Below are 20,756 nucleotides of genomic sequence, written 5' to 3'. Positions count from 1 at the left end.
GTAGAGGGGTGGGAGACGTATCGCTGGATAACTAGGCAGGTATACTATACAGGAATCTGAAAAGCTGAGTCACTACCGCTTTGGGAGATGGAAGAAGGCCACTGGACTATATTTATCGGTGATATTTATATGTATATATATATATATATATATATGTTATTTTAGAGATAAATAACTGTTCATTAATTATAAATCATGAACATTTTCCGATATGATAGAAACGCAGAAGAAATTATCGCTAGGCTAACTAGAATAATGTAAGGAGAGTATTTCCAGAGAAAGAAAATGTATTTAGCTGCTGGAGAACAGATTGCACAGAACATGTAGTATCCAGTGCGAGGCATACTGCTACACCAGTGAGCAAGGCACGCATGGGGGAGGAGAGGGTGTTGATCAGCGACAAAGTGATAATTAATTCCCACAATCTGCAAAGGAAAAGGAACAGATAGCTTCTGGGAGAATTCAACATCTTATACACAAATACTTCACAGAAACACAGCCCAAAACCGTATTACCACCAATCATGCACAAAACACATGAGGCACTATACACATACTATTTAATAGCTAGAGGGACTTTATACTCACACCGCAACAACACTCCCAATCCCCCGCTCGATATTCTCCGCCTAGAGCCAGAATGGAGGGCTGCTCTGGCAGACCCGGGGTGTTTATGCATCATTTGGATGCCCATTTATTTGAATGCCCAGCATGTAAAGGTACATCATAGCCAGACGGCGATGGTCTTCCCCAGCCTACCCCAAACACCCTTGCTCTTCCCAATTCAGTCATTAGAGCTCAAAAGTGCTTTTAGATTGTACCAATATGTACCACCACCACTTTTCTAGTATGTGATATCTCTGGATCCACACTGAAGCATGGAGGGTCAGGCTACGTCAGGGTCAGGCTGTGTCAGGGTCAGGCTGTGTCAGGGTCAGACTATGTCAGGGTCAGACTATGTCAGGGTCGGCTGTTGCTACACAATTAAGGCCAATTCCAGGCAAACCGTGGCAACATAAATTTAGTGTGGGAAATTGCAATTTTTTAAATTATATTTTTGCCAGGATTTCTCCCCATTACTCCATCTGCTGTATTGCACAGTGCCCCCAAATACTGTACTTCAAAAATATCGGAACAAGTGAAAAAATCAAGCAACAGAACTACTGGTGTCGACTATAATTACCCCAAAAATAATAGTGCCAAACAGATAGTGCCTTTAAAAACAACAGTGCCAGATAGATAGTGACCCAGTTAGTTACAGTGGCCCAATAGTAATAGTGACCCAATTAGTAAGACGGCAATAGTGCCTCACAGTAAAAGTCCCCCCTTTGTGCTCCACATAGTACTAGTGTCCCCTTTTGTGCTCCAAATACTATAAGTGCCCCATTTTAGGCCCTCAACAGTTATAGTACCTCCCTTTGTTCCCTCTATATAGTAATAATGGCCACTTTGTGGCCCACATGGTTAGCTGTGGCCTCTTCTAGCCTGCACCAGGCAACTGAGAGCACAGGTAGAGTAGTCGACAGACATCTTGGCCTGAGGCAGGCAGCATGATGCATTGACGTCATTGGGACACCGGGCCGGACGTCTTGCACTGTCAGCGGGCTAGTACAGGCGGTGTAATGCCGTCACAGCATCACCACACCTGCCCTGAGCCCAGACACATGTGCCCTGCTACAGTTTTCAAATGTACCGCCTCAGTTAAAAGTGGTGCTGCTGTCATGGGACCCAGCTGACAAGGGGCTCGGTCAACGTGCACTATATGCCCTATGTTTCAAATGGCCCTGTCTATAGTAAGATATGAGAGAGCCTATATACACAGGGTTTTTGTGGACTGTGGTATTTTTTTTAAATGCTGCATGACCTAAGAATGACGTTCTTTTTCTGGTACAATACCTAGAGCATGCTGCGTTTGAAAAAACAACAACACCACTGAAACCAAAAGCACTAAAAACGCACCACAAACCAAAACGCTGTGTATGAAGGCGGTCTTATATTTTACCATAAACTTTAAAGTAACATCTGGCTGCAGCATTTTTTGAAAACAAAACGCAGTGAAAAACACATGAAAAAGCGAGTAAAAGCTGTGTGTAAATCCGGGGCTAGGTCACATGGCCCTGTTGCCAGACCAACTCGAAATAATAGCCTACTCCTACAAGCAGCAATAGTGTTACCATGACACGAACAGGTCTGTAGCCATAGTCATAAAGTGAATGTCAACAGTTTTTTTTGCCAGCTGTTGCTATGGAGGAGGGGGCAAGTGAACATTCATTGCATAGAAGAGTTTGGTTCCTGGATTTGTATCTGACTAGGAACAACATCAGCGGGAGAGGGAGGGGTAGATATATTAACCAGAAATATATATCACTTCAATGTGACAAATACCTCCAGTGTGGGAAAGACTTAAAGTGTAGCTAAACGTTTGACAAACTTCTGACATGTCATAGTACCATGTCAGAAGTTTGTATTGGTGGGGGTCCGAGCACTGAGACCCCACCAATCGCTAGAATGAAGCGGCTGTAGCGATCGTGTGAGCACTCAGCCGCTTCGTGTCTGTTCGGCTTTTTCCGGAAAGCCGATGAATCGGAGAACGGGCTCATAGACTTTCTATTGAGTGCGTACACCGATACATTTATTTCCGGAAAAAGCCGAACAGACACGAAGCGGCTGAGCACTCACACGAGCACTTCAGCTGCTTCGTTCTAGCGATTGGTGGGGGTCCCAGTGCTCGGACCCCCACCAATCCAAACTTCTGACATGTCATAAGTTTGTCATAAGTTTAGTTACCCTTTAGGGCACATTCAGACGTGGCAGAATTGCTGTTGAATTGCGCTGCGGACAGTCCGCAGTGGAATTCTGCAGCAGACGGTTTTTACATTTGTTTCTATACATTTTTAGGAAACTTAGTTCGGACATTGCGGAAAATAACTGTGCTGAAATAAGGCTGCAGTGCAGATTTTTCCCTCCTCAGCATGCTCATGACATTGCGGAGAAAAACCGGAATTCCGCTGTGATATCTGCAACGTCTGAATTACATGACAAATATGCAAATGTTGTTGCAGATTCGTTGTGTAATTGCCCCGAATCTGCACCAACATTTGCAGCGGAAAAATCCCGCCACGTCTGAACATGATTTATACATTTCTATTCTTCATTTTACAGGCCTGATCATCACTGCTGGTTTGTAGGCATTTCATCAGTGTGTAAATATGTAATGGTGTAAAGAACAAAACAGTACTTTATTTTTTAATTACTACATTTGTACATCCAATATGAATTTGGACTTCAATTTACGTAACAAAATATAAAAACTGGTGCAGAGAACATGTATGAAGTATGAATGGAAATCATACACTAACCTGCACCACGTCATTTCTCACACCAATAGTATAGAGCCAGTCGCTGACTTTAGGATAACTCTTCAGCATCCGTGTTCGCTCAGGGTGAGGCACTTGAAGCTTGCACTGAAGCTGCTTGCTGATGTAGTTCATCAGCTTAGCCTGCAAGGATAAAAGAAAGATATTAATATATGACAGACAAGTTAAACCAACACTGCTGCCTGTAAATGAATGTATGAAACTATAATAAAAAATGGAAATTGGGAACCAGTACTTAGACTTTGTATAGTCTTTCTCAGTGACATAATGAAAGAGTGATAGAAAGAATTCGATTATTGCCATAATCCAAAAATGACAAAAAACATATCTCATTACTAGGAACAACGAAATCATGAGAAATTCATTAGGCGTTTACAAATATTAGTGAGGGGCATGTATTTGGTTCCGCATAAAAATATGAGTTACATATGAAAACGTAAATACACTCCTCAACATTGAAATTGCAACACCAAGAAGGAAAAGTTTTGGAATTGTGGAAATCACAGGATCGATAAACATGTTAATGATATGCAAATTATAAAAAAATGGAAACAAAATATTCCAAATATCTTGATATATTCAGTATCGAGAATGAGCGCCACGAGCACAAATAAATACACTTACAAGCCTTGGCATGCTATCAATGAGGTTATTAATGGTTGTCTGAGGAATGCTATGCCACACTGAATGCAAATGGGCACGCAAATCATCAAGATTGGCTGCTGGCAGCTATCTTTGCAATTGCCGACCGATGACATCCCAGATGTGCTCGATGAGGGGCAAGTCCGTAGACGCAGTAGGCTATGGCAGCACGTTTAGGCCATGCAAGCTGCTCACAGTAGCACAAGAAATTTGAGGCCTGGCGATGTCCTGTTGAAAAACGGTTTCCGGGACACTTTGGAGAAATGGTTGTACCACTGGTTCCACGACCAAATCAAGGATTTTTAAAGCCGCAAAATGTCAATTTCTGTCGTAGGTTGAGCGAGGATTTGTTGCGGATTTTTTGCCATTAACTACAATGGGGAAGTAAAAATCAGCAAACAAATTGGCAAGCAATTTTTTCTGCTTTAAAGGAAATCCGCAGACAAAAATCTAGGCATATTGCGGACCGCAAAAACTGAGGTTTTTTATCGGTCGTGTGCATGGGGCCTTACTGTTGGTGTTCTGCTCGGACCTTCACCCAATAGCAGAGCCAGGTAAATGGACCTTAGCATGCATGATGCATCGAAACTTCGATACTGTTTCGATACCGTGCACCCTCAAACGGTTCAATACCATTATTTCATGTATTTCGATACTAAGCTGTGCAGCCGCACAGCTCAGTATAGTAGCACATGAATGTATGAGAGCGGGGCTACGGCTGTGTAACACAGCCATTGCCCCGCTCCTGAGTCCTGACAACAAGTGCGCACGGTCAGCATGAGGTGATCGGCTAGTGATGCACTAATGATTGCCGGCACTGAAGACAGAAAATAGCGGGCGCACTACAAAACATCCCCCATGTTCTGTCTTCGGTGCTGCCCCGCCGCTAATCAGTGCAGCGCCGGCCGCATCACCTCATGCTGACCGCGCGCTTACTTGTTGTCATGAGTGGGCAATGGTTGTATAACAAGGCCACAGTCCCGCTGTAACGACGGAGATGAGAGAAACCTTATTCCCCTGAATGCTGCGATGAAAGCTGACCGCAGCATTCAGAGGAAAATGAGAAGGGGGATGCCCTATGGATCGCGTCACAGGGAATTACTGTGACACGATCGAGGGCCATACCATATATTGGCAGACAGCCCAGGGTCCATTGAAGGACCCCAGGGCTGTCTGACCATATTTCCTGTTGTTAGGGCATACTTAGGTATGCCTGTGTACTATCAGTACACAGGCTAATGTACTGGCATATAGATATATGCCAGTACATTAAAGTTTAAAAATAATAAATGAAAAAAAAATGAAAGTAATGTTAAATAAAAACAACCAAACACACACACATTAAATAAACATTAAAATAAGTCTCGTTACATAAAATATACACATATTCGGTATCGTCGCGACAGTAATAACACATTTATAGCGTCATTCATGTTTACGCTGTTATAAAATTCAATAAAACCTGCTTTCTTTCACTTATTAATGTGAGGCATGAGGTATTATGAATTTTGAACCTCAATGTGCCTCACATTAATAGTCATTAACCCCATCATGTACCTCACACATTAACCCAATCTTGTCCATTATGACTGAGAAACATGATGGGGTTAATTACTATTAATGTGAGGCACATGGAGGTTCAAAATTCATCACACCACGCGCCTCACATCAGAAAATGGAAGAACTTTTTTTTTATTATTATTATTGTTGGCAAAAGTATCGTTTTGGTATCGAAATTGCAATACTACACAAAGTATCGGTATCAAAGTCCAAATTCTGGTATCGTGACATCCCTAAATGAACCTTCACTAAAAATAGTTTTAAGTACCCCTGCTCTAGAGGATCTTCCGGTGGGCCCAGTCTCTGACACAATAATCGTCCCTAAAGGTCCAGCTAAATATTTCATTTGGAGAAAATCACTAGACCTTCCCGATGATATGTCCTACCTTTACAAAGCATTTAAAAGCGGGTATGCATAGTTGGAGGGTGGGCCCTCAGAATAATCTCGTCAGGAAGAAGAGGGGAGGGGGAGGGATAAAACGCATCTTGCAGGAATAAGTATCTGACATTGCCGTAATTCAGAATGCTACCTCAGTGGATTTAAAAAAAAAAAAAAAAAGGTCTCCATGGAAACGAAGCTTTCGTTTCATTTAAACCATTAATGCCCTACACAAAAATACATTTCATCTCTTCTATAAATAATAACAAGTTAAATCCCAGATGCACTTTGACAACTTCTACCAACTCCATTAAAGTCTTAGCCTTCCTACCAAAGAAAGCTTTTGAAAGTAATATCTCATATTATTCTGACCTCATTGAAGCCCTGTCGCTGAACAGTTTAACGGAAATAAACTATAAAGAATCATTTCTGTATGATGAAAAGTTATTCACATTTCTAAACTGGATCCATCTTTCCTGTGTTTTTATACCTCTCCATTTTCACAATGTCTGCTTGTTGTCAGCAAAAGGAAATATTTTTGTTTACATCCAGAGACTGAAAACCCAGAGAACCCACACTTTTTACAGCTGAGGGTATGCTACAATGTACCCAGATCACATAATCTTCTGTGGGTTTAACTCACTCCAGACTGATTTTTGTCACCCATATAGAGGTTACCTATACTGGATACAAACATTCACGAATTATTTAGTATTAGGTCTGTATGGGTTTTCGGCCTCTAGACGAAAACAAAAATTATTCTATATATTGACTGCAGCCAGACATCTTGAAAACAGTGAGAAATGGACAAAAACAAACATCAGAATGATGTATAGCCTTCATTATACAATCATTAAAGAGTAACTAGTTTTAAAAAACGTTTGATATGTCATAGAGATATATTAGTATATAAGTTTCAATCGGAGAGTGTCCCGATGCTGAGACCTAGAGTCGCAGAAATGAAGGTGCGGAAAATAGCAGGTTAAATATTAAAATAAAAAAGGTCATACTTACCTGTAGCCATGGCCGTCTATGTGATTCGTCTTCAGCCTAACAAGGAGCACTGATCGCAGTGAAGGTGCAGGATGCTCAGCTGAGCGCTTCTGTACGTTCGTTGCAGCGATGGGGAGGGTCTCAGCACCCGGACCCCGACTTATCAAAACTTCTAATATGTCTCCATGACATATCAAAAAAAAATTAAACTAGAGTTAGGCTGTGGTCACACGGGGCGGATACGCTGCCTAATAGCACGTCGCGTATCTGCCCTGTGCGCCGCATGGAATTCCAAGCGAAAAACCGCACCAAACTGTGGTGCAGTTTTTTGCCCGGAATGTCCACTGCGGAAAACTGCAGCATTTGCCGGCCTGCTAGCAAAGTCATCCAGGCCAGCCTCCTGGGATAATTTTTTTATCCCATGTGAACGCCGCTACAGCCTGTGATTGGATGCAGCAGTCACATCATCCCAGGAGGCTGCGCTGGAGGGAGGAACACAGACTTCTGGGTAAGTATAAGGTTTGTTTTTTTGAGTTGCGTTTTTTGCTGCGGAATCGCTGCAAACTCGCCGCAAAACATGCAACAACTGATATTTGTTTTTGATCTCGCATCAAATAAGCAGCAATTACACAAATACAATTGATATGCTGCGGCATAAAATTCCACACTGCCAAGTCAATTTCTGAGCGTTTTTTTCCACTCAGTATTTACGCAGCGTGTCGATGAGAATTGTTTTATCCCATCCACTTTTGCTGCTACTGTATTTGCTGCGGATTTTCCGCAACAAATTTTGTTGCGGGAAAAACTGCAACGCGTAAACTGACCCTTAGGCCTTGTTTACACGAGCATGTGCGTTTTGCGCACGCAAAAAACGCGGCGTTTTGCATGCGCAAAAGGCACCTAACAACTCCATATGTGTCATAAACATATGATGCGCGGCTGCGTGATTTTCGCGCAGCCGCCATCATTATGACACTCCGTTTGGATGTTTGTAAACAGAAATGCACGTGGTGCTTTTCTGTTTTCATACATCCTTTTCACTCCGTGCTTCCGTGTGACATGCGTGGTTTTCACGCACCCATTGACTTCAATGGGTGCGTGATGCGCGAACAGTACACAAATATAGAACAGGTCGTGAGTTTTTTGCAACGGACTCACGTTGCACAAAATTCACGGACTGTCTGCATGGCCCCGTAGACTATTATAGGTCCGTATGACACGCGTGAAAATCACGCGCGTCGCACGGACGTATAACACGCTCGTGTAAACGAGGCCTTACTCTTTTAAGTTTAATTACATAAGGACAGGTTCTCAGTTTGTGTGAGAGCGTCAAAAAACTCGCGCAAAGACATGAAGGGCATAATAGTAGGATCTGAGAATACATTTAAATTAAACATGAATGTACAAAGAAGCAGAAAGAAAAGAAAGAACAGAAAGCAAAAGGGACTTCATAATGAAATGCATATCTGGTGAATGGTCATAGAGATCTGTAGCCGGGTTAGGACAAATAGGATGACTTAGACAGACTGTAAAAGGGGTATTCTGATCAGAGACATTTATAGCATATACATAGTATATGTAAAAATAAAAGGTCGGGGGTGCACATGTGGACACGCAATGTTTTGCAGTTAGGCCACTGTTAACCCATTTGTCACTCACAGGCTATAATAACATTCGTTTAATGAATACGTCATGAAAAGCGATTGAAAAGCTTATGACGTTTAATGGATGGCTGTGATGGATGCCATACAGTGGCATCTGTCACCCATATATACTGCCATGTTAAATAAAAGTATACATTTTATATATAAGGTTTTTTTTTACTGAACTCTGCGGGAAGAAATAGTGTGGTCTACGAAGCTATGCCACATGTGGTATACTGACCAGACGGAGGCCAAAAAGACAGTATTATAATGGAGTCCTATGGACATGTTTAGTGTACGCGCTAAACTTAGGGCCAAAACGTGATGTGGACAGGGCCTTAACAGGTTAAAACCAAAAGGAGGAACATGAAGGAAGATGATGAAACAGGATATCAATGGGAATACTGAAATCACCCTTAAAGGACAGGTGTCGCGAAAAAAACATTTTTAATATCAGTTTGCTTTTATTGTGTTATTAAAATACATTTTATTTATTTGTGTGTTTGTGTTTTACTTTTTTCTTTTTTCTAACTTTTACTTCACTATGGGGGCTGCCATTTTTCTTTTCATCTCTGTATGTGGCGATTAACGACACATACAGAGATGGAATACGGCACATACATCCCCATAGAGAATGCGAACGGAAGCCGTTCCATTCACTATGGTGTACGCCGTCTGTGTGGGAACGGCGCATGCGCCGCTCCCACACAGTCCAAAAGGAAGGTCTTCGGCCGAGCGACATCCGGCGCCATTTTCTTGTGGACCGGAAGCCGCGGCCGGACAGTAAGATGACTACTTCTGGTCGCGGCTTCCGGACATGTGTTCAGAAGCAAGGACTAGGAGCGGAGGGAGCGGACGCGGCAGGAGCAGGTAAGTTAGGTTTGTGTTTGTTCGTGTTTTACTGTGTGTTTACTACTGTATGTAAGCCTACTACACTGTGCATTCGCTCAAAAAATGTCGGCACACAGTGTAGGAGGTTTGAACATTCAACCCCCTCCTTTCTCCTGGCACTAGCCAGGATAAAGGAGGGGGATTAATTGAGCACAGTAGAGCGAGTGTATCTTCTCCAATTTTGCACCATAAAGCAATGAGGTTGCTTTACCACATGCCAATGCTGCAATTTTGGGAATTGCTCCCTCTAGTGACCAGCACATGGAAATATTATAAATTAGAATCTAATTTATAATATTTCCTGACTTGTGAAAAAATTAAAAAAATTAGAACAATGTTTAATCATGTATATAATAACTGTTTAACTAAAAAAAAAAAAATGGTTAGAAGAGCCAGGAGGGTGGCAAATGTTCACAATATGCAGGGAGAATGGGTGAAAGAGGCTGAGGCATGTATGTCAAAATATAGTGAGGTAACAGAAGGCACAACAGGTAGAAGCTGAAATGTACACTGTGAGGATAGCATTATGCCTGCACCTCATCTGTTCACAGGTTTGGGTGTGTAAATTAAGCACAGGCCACCATATAAAAGTACAGCAGGAAAGGCACTGTTGAATTCAATGGGGATATCCCGCAACAAATAAGCAGCGTTTACGTAAATACAATTGACATGCTGCTGAATAAAACTCTGCACCGCAGGTCAATTTCTGAGTGTTTTTTCTGCTCAGTATTTACGCAGAGTGTGGATGAGAATTCTGTTGCGGAAAATCCGCAGTATTTACGCAACGTGTGAACTGGCCCATATACTGCAAAACATAAGTAATGCAGTATATTGTGCAAGCGATCCAATGATTGCTAGTACAAATCACCCAAGGGGTAATAATATATTTTTATATTTTATTTTATTTTTTAAAAAGCAGTTTTTTTATATATACAAAAAAAATACTAAAACATTAATTTAAAAAAACACTTTCCTATTCTTCCCCAAAAGTAATGTAAAAAAATAAACACAAATGGTATCGCCACGCCCGAGTCTGAACTATTATAAAACAACAATTTTTTTAACATGCATGACTGCCATACAAAAAAAAACTACAGCCCGTTATGCACAAAACAAGCCCTCACACCGCTCAATTGACGGCAAGATAAAAAAAAGTTATGGGTCTCAGAATATGGCGACGCAAATCAACTTTTATTTTTAACAGTTAATTTTTTCTTTGTAAAAGTAGTAAAACATAAAAAAATAAAATATATACATTTGGTATCGAAAAAAGTTTTTACGAAACCAAAAAGCAATAGAGAAATCACGTTTTTTTCCCAAAGAACTTTTTTTCTAGTTTCCAGTACGTGAAAAACTACAACTTGTCCCCCCCAAAAAAAGCCCTCATATGGCTATATCGACAGAAAAATAAAAAGTTATAACTTTTGGAAGGGGGTGAAGGAAAAACGAAAATGAATAACCGAATAATGGCTGCGTCCCCAAGGGGTTAAGCAATGAATAATATATAACTGATCTGAGAAAAGTTGAACTTGGTGGTCTTTTCTCAACCTAAGTAACTATGTAAACCCAGCAGCAAGTGTTCTACGTCGGTCACTAACGGGCCTTATTCCGATGCCATAGACCTTTTACGTCGCGGCATCGGAATAAGTAAACAGAGCAGGGAGCTGTCAAATCTCCCTGCTCTCAGCTGCTAGAGGCAGCTGAGGGCTGGGAGCGTCCCTGCTCTGCCGGGTGAGATCGATATAAGTATCGATCTCACCCGTTTAACCCCTCAGATGCGGTGCTCAATAGCGAGCACCGCATCTGAGTGGTTTTGGAGAGAGGGAGGGAGCTCCCTCTCTCCCCCACCGACACCCGGCGATACGATCGCCGAGTGTCTGTGTCTCTAATGGCAGCCGGGAGTCTAATAAAGGCCCCCCAGGTCTGCCTGGAGCGAATCTCCTGCTAGATCATTCCGCAGGCATGACCTAGCAAATGCCTGTCCGTGTTAAACGGACAGGCAGTAATACACTGCAATACAAAAGTATTGCAGTGTATTATAAATGCGATCGCAGAATCGCATATTATAGTCCCCTAGTGGGACTAGTAAAAAAGTTTAATAAAGTTAATTTAAAAAAAAATGTGAGAATAAATGAAAAACCCAGCTCTTCCCCTTACAAAATGCTTTACTATTAAAAAAACAAAATAAAGTTAAAAAGTTACACATATTTGGTATCGCCACGTCCGTAACGACCCCGACTATAAATCTATTACATTATTTAACACGCACGGTGAACGCCGTAAAAAAATTAATAAAAAACTATGGAAAAATTGCTGTTTTCTGTGAATACTGACTTCAAAAAAATTTGATTAAAAGTGATCAAAAAGTTGCATCTACTCCAAAATGGTACCAATAAAAACTACAAGTCGTCCCGCAAAAAGAAATCCCTCATACAACCGCATCGGCGAAAAAAAAAAACGTTACGGCTCTTCAAATATGGAGACACAAAAACAAATAATTTAGAAAAAAAAGCGTTTTTACTGTGTAAAAGTAGTAAAACATACAAAAACTATACAAATTTGGTATCGTTGCAATCGTAACAACCCGCTGAATAAAGTTATTGTGTTATTTATACCACACGGTAAACGGCGTAGATTTAGGACGCAAAAAAGAGTGGCGAAATTTCAGATTTTTTTCTATTCCCCCCAAAAAAAAGTTAATAAAAGTTAATCAATAAATAATATGTACCTAAAAATGGTGCTATTAAAAAATACAACTTGTCCCGCAAAAAACAAGACCTTATACAGCTATGTCGACGCAAAAATAAAAAGGTTATAGCTCTTGGAATGCGACGATTGAAAAACGTAAAAAATAGCTTGGTCATTAAGGTCCAAAATAGGCTGGTCATTAAGGGGTTAAATCAATGTGTTGTTTATTTATTGCAGGGCAGGACAGGTCCTCCAGAGCGAGAGGTAACTGCTTCCCATTCTGTTCAAGAGAGGAGTATCCTAAACAGAGGACCCCTTATATTAATTCAGAATTCCCTAATAGGGTATATAAAAATAGGTTTTCTAAACTGGACAACCCCTTTAAGGTTTGATGAAGGCTAACAGGTAATGTGTACTATTCCTAATAGAACTTATTAACATGTATGGTACACGATATCTCGAAGTCAAAGTTTCATGAAAAACACATATTTATACCATTTAAAGAGGCTCTGTCACCAGATTTTGCAACCCCTATCTGCTATTGCAGCAGATCGGCGCTGCAATGTAGATACGAGTAACGTTTTTGTTTTTTTTTAAAAACGAGCATTTTTGGCCAAGTTATGACCATTTTTATATTTATGTAAATGAGGTTTTCTAAAGTACAACTGGGCGTGTTTAAAGTAAAAGTCCAACTGGGCGTGTATTGTGTTCGTTACATCGGGGCGTTTTTACTTCTTTTACTAGCTGGGCGTTCTGACGAGAAGTATCATCCACTTCTCTTCAGAACGCCCAGCTTCTGGCAGTGCAGACACAGCGTGTTCTCGAGAGATTACGCTGTGACGTCACTTCCTGCCCCAGGTCCTGCATCGTGTCGGACGAGCGAGGACACATCGGCACCAGAGGCTACAGATGATTCTGCAGCAGCATCAGCGTTTGCAGGTAAGTAGCTACATCGACTTACCTGCAAACGCCGATGCTGCTGCAGAATCAAATGTAGCCTCTGGTGCCGATGTGTCCTCGCTGGTCCGACACGATGCAGGACCTGGGGCAGGAAGTGAGTGACGTCACAGCGTGATTTCTCGAGAACACGCTGTGTCTGCACTGCCAGAAGCTGGGCGTTGTGAAGAGAAGTGGATGATACTTCTCGTCAGAACGCCCAGCTAGTAAAAGAAGTAAAAACGCCCCGATGTAACGAACACAATACAGTTGTACTTTTACTTTAAACACGCCCAGTTGTACTTTAGAAAGCCTCATTTACATAAATATAAAAATGGTCATAACTTGGCCAAAAATGCTCGTTTTAAAAACAAAACAAAAACGTTACTGTAATCTACATTGCAGCGACGATCTGCTGCAAAAGGAGATAGGGGTTGCAAAATCTGGTGACAGAGCCTCTTTAAAGATTTGACAAGAAGCCATAATCCAAGCTTGTTAGCTATTTACTCTCGTTAAACCAAACTTTAAGTTGCTTTTAATTTGTCAGTGTAAAGATATTCAACAGCTGGCAGTGCAAAGAACCAAACTTGGCACCGCTAACTAAACACAGACCACATATTGAGATAGGAATGTGAATCTCATGACACCAAGACAACTGTGATGACTATGTAAGTTTCCATAGCATCCAACGTCGAATACAGTGGGGGAGGTAGAAGGGTTAAAGAGCTATTAAACATATATTATGTAATTTCTAATTAAAACATGATGACAAAGATGATTTGAACAATTTGTAGCCAGTGAACGGAAAAGAAACAAAATATTAAATAATGTAGCGAAAAGATTACAGAACATATAACACTTGACTGCAGGAGGCAAGCTGTCTGACAGTGTGAAGGTTGCGGAGATACAGATTACGCATATTACATCCACTAGTGAATAAAAAACCTTTAAAAAAAATAATTTTAAAATCTAAAGCCTCATACACACCACTATATTACAGATCCAAACCAGTTCTGTTTGTCACAGATCCATAATACAAAGCTATAGCTATGCTATGTCGTTTTTTATATTATTGTGTGACACTGCATTTTATACAGTCTAAGTGCCACTGTATGTATATATATATATATATATTTCTACACATATATATATATATAGCACACAAGAAAATGGCAACAGCACACTACAAACACTGATGCCACGTAAGCCGCTAAATATAAATAAATATGCATTACTGCTAAATCTACTTACAATAGGGAGGTTCTTAGCGCACATTTTGATCAAATTGTGATCAATTGTGATCAAATTGTGTGATCCCACCTGCCAGAACTGGGACTAAGCCTACATATAGAGACGAGTGAAAATTTGTACTCTATCTGCGAATTGGTACTCCTGGAGTACATAAGGCCCAATATTTTTGAGAAAAGCGCACCACAGAAAAGATGCCTGCGTTCCAAGCATGACTATTTAGCCTTGCCCATATGTATCCAAACAAGCTGAAAATCGATATAAGATAATATTAATAATAATAATAATAATAATACTACAAGTAATAATATTAATATGTCAATAGATCTATAATATCAACTAGATGTGGCTAACTATATTAGTAAATAGTATCACAACACTTAAAGCCTAAGGTCACATTCAAATGTGATAGATTTGTTGCAGATTTTCCTTGTGGTTGCTTAACTGTACAACAGTATAGTACAATGCACGTGAATGTGCTTTTATCAAACCATGCCCTATCCTTTGCGGATTATGCAGTGGATTTAATTTATTCTATTGTGAGGGGTGAAATCCACAATAAAATCTGCGTGCATTATTCAGGGTACTGCTAAACATACCTCTACAAGGGAAAGGCTTTCCTCACTGCAAACATCCCTAGTTCTCCAATGTAAGGACTCTGTCAAGCAACTCTCTATATTTCAGTTGCCTGTACCCCTTTAGGTGTGATAAGCTGGAGTGTGGCTTATGAATTTTCAGGTTTTGTGTGAACTTCGGTATCATGCACATGATCATATGAAAAATGCGGTGTGCTGTCTCGTATTTTGGAGGATTTGACTAGGTATCTGGGGACTCTGGTCACGTGTCCAAACGGGAATATTGCACCCTGACGGTACGTGTTTGGAAAACGGCGCTGCTTTTTTATCTCTTTTTAAATATGTATATATTTAAGCAACAAAAAACTGCAGAAAAAACAGTGTGTGTGAAGGAGGCCATCATATTATGACCTATTGACAGCAGTAATGTGTTGCTATGCGCAGTTGCTCTGCTATTTGCCTGCACTAGCTTCTGTACATATATCGCATCCACATAAACCTTTAATTACTTTACCAACAAAAACAAATTATAGTATTGCTTTCTTGAGATATATACACTCCTCAACATTGGAATTACATTACGGATTAAGTGGTGTGAGATGCCTCTTCTTCGTCGACGTGACAGTTATCGACACTTGTCGCAAACAGAGGAACAGAATCTTTGAACTGAGAGACCTTGGTTTATCACTCCGGCAGATCGCTACGCGCCTAGGCCGAGATGTCAGCACTGCTCAACGTTGCGTGTCCCGGAGGTTAAGAGAACAACAACGAACAGGAATGGCAGCAAGAGGTTTGCGGCGGCAAACCACTGCACGGATGGATCGTCTGATTGGAAGAATGGTGCGTATTGATCCATTCTGTACTGCAAGTGAAATTGGACGTCAGATCTCAAGCCTAGGGCGGCAAGCAGTGTTGACATAGACCATCAAAAGGCGTTTGCAGGACATTGGGCTACGAGACAGACGTCCAGCTACAGGTGTTCCCTTGAACACACGCCACCACTCGCAAAGGCTATCATGGTGCACAGCAAGACTGGAATGGAGGCTGGAATGGAGATCTATCCACTTAAGCGATGAGTCCCACTTTTGTCTCGGACGCAATGATAGCTGAAGATTGGTCTGGAGACCACGTGGGCAACGCTATGAAGAGGCCTTTTGTAAAGGGTTTGCCTGACACAGGTTCTGTGTCGACGCCCGTAGTTAATCAGCCTTCATTAGCTCCAAGGTCTGCTAAAGTGACGCTACCTGTTACCATTCAGGCTTGCAGGCTGAGGAGAGGGAGAACCTATCACAGCCTGGCCTGACGGTTCTAGCTCCCGCCCTTGGTCTATTTTTACCCTCACTTGCAGCATGTTCCTTGCCTGTGATTCTCTGGTTTCCTGGCTCTGCTATTCCTGCTATTTACCTGATTGACCGCTGTAACCTTTTTGACCCTGGCTTGCCTGACTATTCTCCTGCTCCGTTTTGCTACTACTTACACTCCTGGTTTGAGTCGGCTCGTTCACCACTGCCTGTTGCTCACGGTTTTCCGTGGGCAACTGCCCCTACTTCCCCTTTGCTTCTGTGTGCCCTTGTCTTGTGTTGTCTGTCTTGCACTTACTAAGCGTAGGGACCATCACCCAGTTGTACGCCGTCATTTAGGACGGGCCGTGCAAGTAGGCAGGGAAAGAGTTGCGGGTAGTTTAGGGCTCCCCTGTCGTCTCCCCACCCCGATTAATTACATAATCACAGACCCTATACCTTTTCTTACCCTGGTCCCTGACTCTACTATCGATCCCCTTGAGGCCCTGGCTCAGCAAATGCAGGCTCTCTCCCTACAGGTCCAAGAGGTTAAACCAGCGTGATGAAACCCAGGTAGTACCCTTCACCTCACCTCTTGAACCCCAAATCAAGTTGCCTGAGCGGTTCTCAGGGCACCGGAGGACTTTTTTCTCTTTTTGGGAGCGTTGTAGACTCTATTTCCGATTAAGACCCCACTCCTCAGGTTCTGAGAGCCTGCGAGTGGGTATAATTAGGTCCCTGCTCCAGGACGGCCCCCAGGAATGGGCCTTCTACTTGGCTCCTGACGCCCCTGAACTTTCTTCCGTTGACCTTTTTTTTTCTGCTCTCGTGCTCATCTATGACGAGACTGACAAGACTGCCTTTGCCGAGAGTCAGCTGGTCACCTTACGTCAGGGTAAGAGACCCGTTGAGGAGTACTGTTCTGACTTTAGGAAGTGGGGTGTAGCTTCTCGGTGGAATGACCCTGCCTTGAGGTGCCAGTTTAGATTGGGTCTGTCGAACGCCCTTAAAGACCAGTTAGTTAGCTATCCCACCTCTGACTCTCTAGATCAGGCTATGGCTTTAGCGGTACGTCTTGACCGACGTCTCAGGGAACAACGACTTGAATGTTCTGGTGCCTTCACCTCTGGCTCCCCTATGTTGGCTCCAGAGGTTCCGCTGCTTCATTCTTCCACGGAGAACTCGAATGAACAGATGCAACTCGGGGCCTCCATGTCTCCCCAACAACGTAGAGATTTCCGCAGGAAGAATGGTCTCTGCTTCTACTGTGGGGATGACAAGAATCAATTGAACTCCTGTCTCAGGCGCAAGAATAAGCAGCCGCAAAAACTTCCGCGCCTAAGTGACCATCGTGGAGGTCGCTTGGGCGCACAGGTATTTCCCGTTAACATGAAGCCTAATAAAATCTTGCTTCCCTTTCAGGTCTCTTTTGATGGAAGGTCTGCCACCGGCAGTGCCTTCGTGGATTCAGGGTCTGCTGCTAATATTATGTCTGTAGAATTTGCCATGTCTCTAGCTATGCCACTAATTGATTTGCCTAAACCTGTCCCGGTAGTGGGTATTGACTCCACTCCGCTTGCTAATGGTTACTTTATGCAGCATACCCCTGTTTTTGAACTCATTGTTGGCTCCATTCATTTGTGTTCTGTGTTAGTGATGCAGGGGTTATCGTCCGATTTAATTTTAGGCCTCCCTTGGTTGCAGACGCATAATCCCACTATTAACTGGAATACTGGTGATCTTACTAAATGGGGTAATGAATGCATGACGTCATGTTTTTCTATTAATTTGGTTTCTCTCGCTGAGGAGGTGATCACTCTACCTGAGTTTATTCAGGACTTCGCGGATGTCTTTTCAAAAAAGGCCTCCGAAGAGTTACCTCCTCATAGAGAGTACGATTGCGCAATCGACTTGGTACCAGGAGCTAAGTTCCCTAAAGGAAGGATATTTAATCTCTCTTGTCCTGAACGTGAAGCCATGAGAGAATATATCCAGGGAAGCATGGCCAAAGGTTACATTCGTCCCTCTACTTCTCCGGTAGGTGCTGTCTTCTTCTTCGTGGGGAAGAAGGATGGTGGTCTTAGGCAGTGCATCGATTACCGAAGTTTAAATAAGATCACTGTAAGGAACCAATATCCCCTTCCTTTGATTCCTGATCTCTTCAATCAGGTTCAGTGGGCCCAATGGTTCTCGAAGTTCGATATTCTGGGGGCTTATAACCTTATCCGGATCAGAGTGGGGGATGAGTGGAAGACTGCATTTAATACACCCGAAGGTCATTTTGAATATCTCGTCATGCCCTTTGGGTTGTGTAATGCTCCCACGGTCTTCCAGAAATACATAAACGAGATTTTAAGAGACTATCTGGGGGTATTTCTTGTAGTGTACCTTGATGATATACTTGTGTTTTCCAAGGTCTGGTCCTCCCACATTGAGCATGTCAGGAAGGTGCTCCAGGCCCTTCGGAAAAACAAACTCTTTGCTAAAACCGAAAAATGTGTGTTTGGGGTGCAGGAGATATCATTTTAAGGTCAAATCCTCACTCCTAACGAATTCCGCATGGACCCTGCCAAGGTTCCAGGCTGTGGCAGAATGGGTCCGCCCTGCCTCCCTGAAGGCCTTATAGTGTTTCCTGGGGTTTGCTAATTATTACAGGAGATTTATTGCTAACTTCTCGGTCATCGGTAAGCCTCTTATGGACCTCACTCGTAAAGGTGCTGATCTCCTCCACTGGCCTCCGGAGGCGGTCCAGGCTTTTGAGATCCTTAAGAGGTGCTTTGTCTCTGCCCCAGTGCTGATTCAGCCTAACCAAATGGAGCCATTCATCATGGAGGTTGACGCCTCCAAGGTGGGAGTGGGTGCTGTCTTGTCCGAGGCTACTAGGTCTCTCACCCATCTCCGTCCCTGTGCCTACTTCTCCAGGAAGTTCTCCTCCACTGAGAGAAACTATGACGTTGGCAACCTTGAACTCTTAGCCATTAAATGGGCATTTGAAGAGTGGCGCCACTTCCTGGAGGGGGCTAGGCACCAGATAACGGTTCTTACTGACCACAAGAATCTGGTGTTCCTAGAATCTGCCCGGAGGCTAAACCCGAGACAAGCTCGATGGGCGTTGTTTTTTACGAGATTCAACTTTGTGGTTACCTTTAGCGCTGGGTGAAAAAATATCAAAGCTGATGCTCTGTCGCGTAGCTTCATGGCCAGCCCTCCTCCTGAGGAGGATCCCGCTTGTATTTTGCCCCCAAGTATAATCATATCCTCTGTGGATTCAGACTTAGCCTCCGAAATTGCGGCTGATCAAGTTTCTGCTCCCGAGAACCTTCCTGAGAACAAGCTGTTTGTTCCCCTGCAATTCCGGCTAAGGTTGCTCAGGGAGAATCATGACTCCGCACTATCTGGCCATCCAGGCATCCTGGGTACCAAGCACCTCATTTCCAGAACCTATTGGTGGCCTGGGTTGCTTAAAGACGTTAAGGCCTACGTCGCCGCTTGTGAAATTTGTGCTAGGTCCAAGACTCCCAGGTCCCGACCTGCGGGCTTACTAAGTTCTTTGCCCATTCCCCAGGGACCTTGGACCCATATCTCCATGGATTTTATCACCGATCTGCCTCCATCCCAAGGCAAGTCGGTGGTGTTGGTTGTAGTAGACCGCTTCAGTAAGATGTGCCACTTTGTACCCAAGAAACTACCCAATGCCAAGACGTTAGCTACCTTGTTTGTCAAACACATCCTGCGTCTCCATGGGGTTCCGGTCAATATTGTTTCTGACAGAGGGGTACAATTTGTTTCATTGTTTTCGAGAGCTTTCTATAAGAAGCTGGAGATTTATCTGTCCTTTTCCTTGGACTTCCATCCTGAAACTAATGGCCAAACTGAGAGGACTAATCAGTCTCTAGAACAATACTTAAAGGGAACCTGTCACCAGCATTTCACCTATTGAACTTTACAAACAACTCACTGGACGCTGCTATCAAAAGTTCATTACCGTTATCCCCTCTCCTAAACTCCTCCTCCGACTGTAAATAACGGTCTGCAAACATTTTGTGCCTTTTATCGTAATAATTCGGTGTCCCTTTGTGTGCACACCCCAGAAGAGGACATCAATGCACAAGCGCGGGATTTTGTGTGCGGGGGGAAGGTGAGGAGCGGTCAATCAAAAGTAAGGAGGCGGCGTTAACTCGGAAATACTTGAGGAATGAAGATATGACTCTTTTCAAATGAAGATCTGACTCTTTTCAAACAAAGATTTTACTCTTTTCAAACGAAGACCTGACTCTTTCATGCTCATTAGCATACGGTGTGGGAACACTAAAAAGCTGAATACTAAAGCTACAGAGCTGACTAAGAAGACAATTATAGGTTATATAGAAATTATTTTTCACCCACTACCACCTGATATTGCTGGTTTAATAGGTGAAATGCTGGTGACAGGTTCCCTTTAAGGTGTTTTATCTCAGACTGTCAAAATGATTTGGTCTCCTTCATTCCCCTCGCCGAATTTTCCCTTAATAACCGAGTCAGTAGCTCGTCGGGGGTCTCCCCCTT

At 42.7% G+C, this 20,756-nt stretch overlaps 1 protein-coding gene across 1 annotated transcript in view; it reads right to left on the bottom strand.

The window, feature by feature from the left end:
- Positions 1-20,756, bottom strand: part of KSR1 (kinase suppressor of ras 1) — a 163,494-nt gene that overhangs the window by 89,234 nt on the left and 53,504 nt on the right. The window contains exon 2 of the mRNA XM_075852833.1: positions 3,359-3,499. Within this exon, the coding sequence (XP_075708948.1) occupies positions 3,359-3,499 (141 nt within the window). The remainder of the gene's footprint in view (positions 1-3,358; positions 3,500-20,756) is intronic.

The sequence above is a fragment of the Rhinoderma darwinii genome, chromosome 2 (assembly GCF_050947455.1).
Source record: "Rhinoderma darwinii isolate aRhiDar2 chromosome 2, aRhiDar2.hap1, whole genome shotgun sequence".
In the NCBI taxonomy this organism is placed as follows: Eukaryota; Metazoa; Chordata; class Amphibia; order Anura; family Rhinodermatidae; genus Rhinoderma; species Rhinoderma darwinii.
The sequence above is the reverse complement of the archived record's forward strand: the minus strand, read 5'-3'. Positions and strand labels throughout refer to the sequence as shown.